Source organism: Ranitomeya variabilis, chromosome 6, assembly GCF_051348905.1.
Source record: "Ranitomeya variabilis isolate aRanVar5 chromosome 6, aRanVar5.hap1, whole genome shotgun sequence".
In the NCBI taxonomy this organism is placed as follows: Eukaryota; Metazoa; Chordata; class Amphibia; order Anura; family Dendrobatidae; genus Ranitomeya; species Ranitomeya variabilis.
Window position 1 is genome coordinate 502905535 of NC_135237.1, and position 9888 is coordinate 502915422.

Below are 9888 nucleotides of genomic sequence, written 5' to 3' on the forward strand. Positions count from 1 at the left end.
TATACATATATATATATATATATATATATATATACACACGCACAGATAGTGTTAACTGTATAACACATACATATATATCCACTTATATATATCCATTCATATATATATATGTACAAATATATATATATATATATATATATATATATATATATATATATATATATATATATACACGGATAGTGTTAACTGTACAACACACATATATATACATATATATTGTGGAGTATGGTTATTGCTCTCTCTCTCTCTCTCTCTCTCTCTATATATATATATACATACATATATATCCACTTATATATATCCATTCATATATATATATATGTACAAATACACAGATAGTGTTAACTGTATAACACATATATATGCATGTATACATATATACAGGTGTATATATGTATATATGTAAGTAAATATATATGTGTATGTACAATATTATTGTACTTGTTTTTATGTATACCCCTCCTCACATGTAAAGTGCCATGGAATAAATGGCACTATAATAATAAATAATAATAATAATAATAATAATAATAATAATGTGGCAGTTATTGCTGTCTATGTCTCTCTCTATATATGTATAAATATAGCACTAACTGTATGCCCCATTACAGTATATGTTTCTATACAATCCCCCAGTATTATATTCTTCTATTCCAGATTTGCAGTCAGTCCAGGCATCATATATCCACTATAAGTTTTATAAAGAAGTCTTTGTTCTATAACTAGAAGCTGAACCCCCTTAGGTCCGACATAGGGATGCCAAGGAAAAGATTATTAGTCCATACACTAGAAAATACTCTCTATAAGGTATCAATGCAGGTCAATATACAAAGCCCCCTGATTCCAGCACATGTAATCAATGATGACTGATCTCCATACTTCGCACAAACCTATTGCTATAAATACAGAATACTGTGCACATCGCCTACAAATCATCACCACCAACGAGCTAAAACTTGGAGACCCCACAAACCTCAGATGCAGATGATCCCCCTAAAATATGAATATAGTGCATTTGTATAATTATAGGGCACTGGTTCCAGCTGCTGCACCCCATAACCAGCAGCACTGTCATGGCTATACACCCTACATCCCCAATCTGAAGCTGCGGAGCTTGGAGGAACCAGGTAAGAAGAGGTCCCAGGGCCACCAGCTGACTGAGAAGCTCTGGGACATGATGCTACTTACACTGGAAGGGGCTGGAAATTCCCACCATTCGCCACAGGCTTGTACAGTAACTGCAAATAAAAGTTCCTGTTGTCTGATGTGAAGAGGTTGGAGGAGCAGAAGTGCACGAAGTAATATTAATAACCAAGGTGCTGCTGGTGGAGAAGAAGAAGAGGAGGAGGAGGAATGCTGCAAGTCCAGATGATCCAAGTCCGAACTAAGTGAAGAACTCCAGCTGCCCACAGCTCCTCAAGACTGAGGCAGGGGGTGGGGAAGGGGACGAAGCAGGACTGGGGGGCTGACAGGATCCTGGTGTTGTAGACAAGAGTGGTCTGCAGAAGTCAAGGCTTGCTGCTGTCACTGGTGGTCTGCAGAGAGGCGGCAGTGGTGTGTGGGTCTGTCATGGAGGAGGAAGGAGCCTGATCTGCTCTGATCTCCAGCATAAGGCTGCAATCTCGTCCTCTCCTCCTCCTCCTCCTCCTCCTTCTCTTCTCTGTTTATTTCTCTTGCTCTCCCTGTAAAGTCAGGCAGCACACTGGCAGCAGACAGCCAGGCTCAGCTACCCAGGTGCAGGGTGGGAGGGCTCCCAGCAGTGGGAGGTGGTCGAGGTAGCAGACATCTGTGTCTTGCACAGGTCACAGGGGGTCAAGTAATGCTAACAATGGGGAGAGCACATTGCCAGGGACTTCTTTATCCTCACACTCTCCCTTGTTCTCTCCTCTCTCAGACCTGGTGGACTTGTACCATGTTCCCAAGCTGCCTGCCCTGCAGTAACCCAAGAGCAGCACTTTCCCTGGCCATCTGGATGCAGAGCTCCTCCTGGCTGCTGGGACTCATCACTGTGCAGACAGGGCACTTACAATCCCAGCCTCTCTCACATGTCTCCACTAATCCCCTTCTGTTACTTCTTTTTTTTCAGTCTGTTTGTTTTTGCATTAAGTAATGGTTGTGCAGAACACAAAGAGGTGTAACTGCTCCCAACTCTCTTCATCAAATGTCTCCAGGTGGCTTAGCATGACCCAAGGCAGAAGATCCCAGCTCTATATCAGAAGATCCCAGCTCTGTATCAGAAGATCCCAGCTCTGTGTCAGAGGATCCCAGCTCTGTGTCAGAGGATCCCAGCTCTATATCAGAAGATCCCAGCTCTGTGTCAGAGGATCCCAGCTCTGTGTCAGAGGATCCCAGCTCTGTGTCAGAGGATCCTAGCTCTGTGTCAGAGGATCCCAGCTCTGTATCAGAAGATCCCAGCTCTGTGTCAGAGGATGCCAGCTCTGTGTCAGTGGATCCCAGCTCTTTATCAGAAGATCCCAGCTCTGTGTCAGAGGATCCCAGCTCTGTATCAGAAGATCCCAGCTCTTTATCAGAAGATCCGAGCTCTATATCAGAAGATCCCAGCTCTGTGTCAGAGGATCCCAACTCTATATCAGAAGATCCCAGCTCTGTGTCAGAGGATCCCAGTTCTATATCAGAAGATCCCAGCTCTGTGTCAGAGGATCCCAGCTCTGTGTCAGAGGATCCCATCTCTGTGTCAGAGGATCCCAGCTCTATATCAGAAGATCCCAGCTCTGTGTCAGAGGATCCCAGCTCTGTATCAGAAGATCCCAGCTCTTTATCAGAAGATCCCAGCTCTGTGTCAGAGGATCCCAGCTCTGTATCAGAAGATCCCAGCTCTGTATAAGAAGATCCCTGAAGACAGAGGAACATGGACAGTACATAACAGAACTGAAGGTACCTATAGACCCTGAAGAACCAATGTACCCAATATCACAAGTCTATGTATACCTTGGAAAATCATTCTTAGACTTTTGCATACTGAAGATTCATTTTTTTACATTGTTGAGTTGTAGGTTTGTTATACAGTGATTTTTTTTATTTCAGGTCATTATATCATTTTTTTTACTTTTTTATTTATAATTATTTATAAATAAATTCATATTTATTTATTTATATTTTTATTTTTACTCCAACTTTTACATGCTGGTCAGATTGGAGGACACATTAAAAATAATTTGTATATGTGATTTAGATTGGTTCAGATGACGAGGCCATGGCTGATAGATTTCATTATTAGCAATTTGTATTATAATAAAATAAAAGAAATAATTGAGAGAAAAAAAAAATATTTTGTCTCCACTCTCCATACATTATTATTTATAAACTCGTATTATTGCATTTCAGGTAATGTTGGATTGACCCGTCAGGTATAAATAGTAGTAAATATGGTGGAAAATTCTTGATGCGTCACTGATGCATAGACTGGGTGTCCCATTGTCATCCATTTCTACATTTTGCTGCCTCGAATGTATTGGAAAGTATAGTTTAATAACTTACAGAAAAACGTATTGGCACAGTTTGTTTTATTATTATTTATTATATTATATATTCAGTGTCTAGTTTCTACCGATCCAAACATTATTGGGTATAACCTTATTGTAGACGCATCAAAACCCTATTTCTCTAATGAAGAAGGTATTATTATTATTATTATTATTTATTTATAGGTGAATTTATTTCAGGAGCAGGATAATATAAATACGACCTACATTATGAAGCGCCAAGTGACCGGTTCTTCATATTCCGTCCATGGACAATATATACCAGCACTGATAAAGATATGAAAATAATACATGTAGGTCAATTATAATTAATGTTTTGGGGCAGGTTTAATAACGTTAAATGCTCTTTCTCCACTCCCTAATTTGGCTTAAGTAATCATCAACTGCATGTAAGCCCCTTCTGTAACAATTTGGAATCATACCTCCCCTCCATCCTCTTGGGGTAGGGTTCTAAGGGTTAATGTAAGAATTGCCGCTGTCCTATTGCTCCTTCCTATCTAATGCAATCTCCCTTTACTTCTCCATGGAATGATACCTTCTTATAGCCTTTCTTTGTGGATCTGGCGCCTAAACATAAAGCTCCACGCATAATAGAACCATAGACTTTTACAACATACACCGATCTATTGGTCAGGGGGTGTTTGTCCAGGTTTTTTTTTGCTGGGTCGGAGTAGGTAAGAATTATTTTGGCTATGTTTCGCGTTTTATAGGATTTTTTGCTTTATTATTATTATTTATTTATTTATCTTTTGTATTTTCTCCACCGGAACTATTCTAAGCTTTGTTCTCATGACCATCGGTCCTAGCTCCTTTACGTTACCATTATGCAGCGATAGCAGGGATATCATAGTCTGGGGTGCTATGTGGGTTGTTAAAAAATTCCGAAAATATGAAGGGGATCTAAAAAAAAAAGGAAAACAAACTGAGAAGCATCAGATTTTGTTGGGATCCAATTTAAACACATTTTCATCAAAGCTGTCATGGCTTTGATGAGACTTCAAGATACTAGGTGTGAACAGAGTAAAAAGATGCTTCTTTCTCCACTTATGAGCCACTGCTTCTCCTCACTCTGCTTCCTGAGTTCATAACTCATCTGAAAAACATATCAAATCCGTATTGATCAAAACAGGATGGACTGTGAGCTCGCTGAGGAATTAGATTACAGCTGTCTGTTGGAGTCTATGGAGAGGGGAGGAGCATAGAACTAAAGAGATATACACAGATTTCTGCTGAATCCTATAAAATGTGTTATCTCACCCAGTGTTGGATAATACCTCCGGCCACATTTCAACTAGACTGTGTTCGACCTCGCTCAGTACACCTGCATTAAATGTGGTCGCGCACGACTTGTTGACATGTGACTGCATGCATGCAAATCACATACTAGAATTATGCTTTGATTTAAAAGAATGTCTGTAGTTTCCAAAAATGATTTCTTAAGCCCTATTAAGCTTCAACGTCTTAAAGGGATTGTTCAGCTTTAAGTCACAAGTCTGCAGTCATCCTATGTGTCTGCAGAATTATGAATGCTCCCATTGCATGCACTGCGTGCTGTAAGGATCCTCTGGTACCTGGGTGTGTCACTGCAAGAATGCAATTTGCCTACATACGATCACGTGCCAACTAAACGTGTGTGCACGTCTAGTCTAAATGTGGCTGGGTGTATGCAGATCATATACTAGTTTCAGTCACAGCGCGAAGTGCATGGAATATGCGGATTTACAAGTCTGCAGACTTGTAGTCTAAGGCTGGACAACCCCTTTAACACAAGTCGTATCAGAAAGTATTTTTACTTCATGTCCCCCAAGATCGTTTTTTTAATGTTGACCTTTTTCATTTTCCTTCTGGGGTGTCAGTATTTCTGATGGCAAGGATAAAATCACTGTAGTCTCCACTAATTTTGCATTAAAAGGCAGAAAGCTGTTGGCACTATTATAAGTTAATAGGATCCCTCGGGATTTCTTAAGATCAAATCTAAAGAGATGTCATACAGAAGCGTCTTTCCTTCACTCCAGGCAAAGAAAAAAAAAGGTTATTGGCCCTAGACCTGCATTTAAATTACCCTGGTCAAGGCTGAGTGGCTTGTTGGCCCTATGTGTGTCATTGCCCCATAATCAAAGGAAACCAAAGAGAAAATGCAGAATGCAAAAAGTCTGAGTATTGTGACCATAACATGGATGATGAAATGCCCCGGTTTTGGAGTGAAATTAGCCTTGTTTATTGTGTCTAAGGCTGGTTTCACACTTGCATTTTGATCTGCAGCGTTTTAGCGCTAAAAAACGCATGCGTTTTTTTCTATACTTAACATTAAAAACACATGCGTTTTTTAGCATGCGTTTTGACGCGTTTTCGGCAACGCATGCGTTTTTTGACGCGTGCGTTTAGTTGCAGAAATGCAACCTGTAGTAATTTCTAGCGGCGTTTTTTTGCCGCAAAAAAACGCATGCGTTTGTTCGCGGCAAAAAAATGTATTGCTGTCTATGTAAATGCATGCGTTTTTAAGCACATGCGTTTGCTTGCGTTAAAAACACATGCGTTTTTATAGAAAAACACAAGAAAACACAAGAAAAAACAAGAAAACCCTAACCCTAACCCTAACCACAAGAAAAAACAAGAAAACCCTAACCCTAAACACAAGAAAAAACAAGAAAACCCTAACCCGAGGGTTACTAGGGATCCTAACCCTAACCCTAACCCTAACCCTAAGGTTAGGATCCCTAGTAACCCTAGGGATCCTAACCCTAACCCTAACCCTAGGGATCCTAACCCTAACCCTTAGGGTTAGGATTAGGATCCTAACCCTTAGGGTTAGGGTTAGGGTTAGGATCCCTAGGGTTAGGGTTAGGGTTAGGATCCCTAGGGTTAGGGTTAGGGTTAGGATTCCTAGGGTTAGGGTTAACCCTAACCCTAGCTATTTCTGTTTATAGTGGGTTTTCTAGTTGATTTTGATGATTGGCAGCTGTCACACACTTCTCAGCATGCGTTTAAAAAACGCAAATGCAGGAAAAAACGCATGTAAACGTGGCAAAACGCCGCGTTTTTTTTCTGCATGCAAAAACGCATGCGTCTAAAAAACGCGGCGTTTTGCCACGTTTACATGCGTTTTTTCACCACATGCGTTTTTTTAAAAACGCTGCAGATCAAAACGCAAGTGTGAAACCAGCCTAATTTGCTATTTTTCTAAACCTTTGGCATTGCAGTCTCCAGCCTACAGTACAGAAGCTGTGCATTTACCCACAGTCCTTAGACAGGGGCACAGAGGGGTTTTATCAGCAATTGGAAATCCCATTGATTAATTAATGGTCTGCATGAATATTATCGGATCATATCATGTCTTGGAATGAGCTGATTTCTCCAAAGAATGTTTCCACAGTCAAGGAAATTGAATTTCTCCAATTGTTAACCACAGTCCTGTGAACAACCATTGCACAATGATTAGGCTGAGCTGGGAACATGTTCCAACAATGATAGAAGGCTCAGGCTCAGCATTCTGGAGGGTTTTTTTTTCAGAAAATTTCAGATGTCCTCTGTATTTGAACATAATGCCTCAAACGCGTCTATTGATTTAACCACCGCAGACGTTCTTGGATATTAACCCCTCTCTGTGCCGGATAATATTGATTTAGAAAAAAAGATTGCTATAAAATCTAAAACTGAGGATGTAGATATATATCCAAAGACATACAGTACTGATAGTGAATGTAGATTGTGAGCTCCGATGGGGACAGCAATGATAAATTATGTAAAGCGCTACAGAATATGATGGTGCTATGTAAAAAAAGATATATATATATACAGTTGAAACTAGAAGTTTCTATACACTATATAAAAAGACACATGTGCATGTTTTTCTCCATATCTGACATGAAATCAGTATAATCCTTTCCCGTTTTAGGTCAACTACGATTACCATAATTATTAATATTTGTCAAATGTCAGAATGATGAGAGACAGAATGTTTTAAGGCAATTTTATTACTTACTGCAAATTCAAATTACTTACTGCAAAGTCAAAAATTTACATACGCTAAGATTACTATGGCTTTAAACAATTCTGGACTGCCCATATGATGATGTCATATGTTTGGAAACTTCCAGCAAATGGATTTTTCTAGTCCAAAAGTCGGTGTGGCTGACCAGTTTGGGCATTTCCAAGTGTAGTCCTAGAGATGAGACTTAAAAGCCCCTATTTTGCCAACAGAAACATTGATAAGTATGCTATAATAAAAGACAAAAATAATCAATGATCTTGTCCTAACTGATGGTGATTGTTCATCAGCCAAGCACACTAAGTTCACCATCAAAATAGAATAGATAGAATCAATATATAGATAGAATACATAGCTAGGAAGATGTCAGTAAGATATATAATTAGTGCAGTGCATGTGTAGCTTACTGTACATGTATTTAGCTATAAATGTAGTAAATTAAATTGAAAAAAATGGCTTATTTTTATTAACCAGCTGAGGGAAAGCAGACAGCTGAGAACTGGTCTTAATAGTCTGGGAAAGAGGCAATAAACATGTAGCTTCTAAGGCTAATAATAGCAGCACACGGCTGATTACATATCTCACTGATATATTTCTATCTATCAGTCTATCTATATCTCTATGTAAGATTGCTTACTAGTTAGAAAATTAGCTTGAAATGACAGAGAATTACTGTATGTAAAAGCTGATGTTAAAAGCGCATTGCATACGTATTGAATAAGCATGTCATACAGATGCTCGGTGAGAAAAAAAAACGCATGACATTCGCCTGATACTCTCCAACTTTTCTGGCTGAGAATCTCAGCTACTTTACATGCGCAGATGTGAGCATACCCTAAACAAGATGCTTCCCTTCACAGATCTCTAACAAAGATCTTGAGGAGCCAAATAATGTCATGCACAGATTAAATCAGAAATTTGCATCACTTTTCCTTTTTTAAACTTTCCAGACATGAAACCAGAAAACCTCTTCAATTCTATAAGGACATAACGAAAAAAACAGGGTCATGATCCAGACACTTTGATGAATAGACCCAGGGAAGATGTATGTTGGCGGGTGAAATAACAAGTCTCTGATGAAATGTGTGACTTCCACTAAACTAAGCATTTACAAAATTTTTCCTTCCATGGTTAAAAAAAATGATAGCTGGCAGATCTGAAATTTCCCTGGAAGGATGTCTGACATTTTGGAGCCGGTTGATAGATATACGGCGAGAGGTTCCTTCCACGCTGTGTATATATTGATGGTATGCACTGTTTGGTTAGCCAGGCTGCCCAAGATTAAACAGCTTACGCATAGCTTGTATGTGCCCGTCACTGCGCAGAACATCATTTACTTCTTGTAAACTTGGACTGTGATGTAATTGGAATTTTAAATATTGTAAATGCATCTCATATATTATTTGCTAGCTATTAATACACAGTAAAGATTTAGAGAGTATCAAAGTTATACTCAATAATTCAAAATGGGACTTCGGATTAGACTAAATGTGTTTTGTCGTCAGAATGTATTAATTCCTTCCTTTAAAGGGTCAGAAATTACTGAAATGCTATATTTTGTAATAGGTGCATTGGCTCGAAAGAGTTAGGAAACTGGATTTCTTGACTGGAGACATAGGGCAGTCCATGACATAAATCAGTCAAATTCCATGTAAATTTATCAGCAGAGACTTTATCTGATTTTGATAAATTGACATTCATTTAATCTTTGGTTAAATGTTTGGTTTCCATTGTTATCAAAAAGTATAAACCTCTGTGAAATCCATCTTAATATCCATCTTAAAATCCACCTTAAATTTGTGAGGGTTCAATATGCTGTTGATGGTGGTCTATGAACATGAATCCCTTTTAGTTTTAGAACTAGGGTGAGGAGTTCGTGCACTGTGTTTTATTAGTGAAGAGTAAGGCCGGTTTCACATTTGCGGTTGTGTCCGCAGCGTTTCTTCTGCAAATATCCGCATGCATTGTGTATTCCTATCTTTAACATTAGGGACGCAAGTGCAGCGCCCCAGAGTCCTGGTCGTTGCAGTATTGTTGCTCTTCCACAAGGGGGAGTGATGGTACGTCTGATGGCACTAAAGGAGTTCACCTGACCAGGTATCACAGTCACACACTACACTTCACACTCCGGCCACCAGGGGGAGCAAAAGGTTCTATGTATTAGGCCACTCCTCACACTCTGGTAAAACTGGGAGTCGGATAAGAAGTTAGGGAGAAGCTGACTGGGTTTTGCCCAGGTAACATCTAGTGAGAGAGAGAGTTGCTTGGGAAGACTCAGGGAGGTCCCTGTCAGGGGTGGGATCCTGGCAGTGGCCTAGCACGAGACAGATCGTTACGGAGCCGCGCCTGCACCTCATTGCGGCGGCATCCTAAGAAAGGACACGAAGCGAAGTATAT

General features: G+C 39.6%; 1 protein-coding gene across 2 annotated transcripts in view; it reads right to left on the reverse strand.

Moving 5' to 3' along the window:
• RUNX1T1 (RUNX1 partner transcriptional co-repressor 1) overlaps window positions 1-1995 on the reverse strand; it is a 168950-nt gene extending 166955 nt beyond the window's left edge. Inside the window, exon 1 of one of the 2 annotated variants that reach the window (XM_077270828.1) lies at window positions 1189-1995. In XM_077270828.1, coding sequence (XP_077126943.1) covers window positions 1189-1216 — 28 coding nt within the window. In that variant the 5' untranslated portion in view covers window positions 1217-1995. The remainder of the gene's footprint in view (window positions 1-1188) is intronic. The other variant, XM_077270838.1, reaches the window with a different exon arrangement.
• Window positions 1996-9888: the final 7893 nt, after the last annotated feature.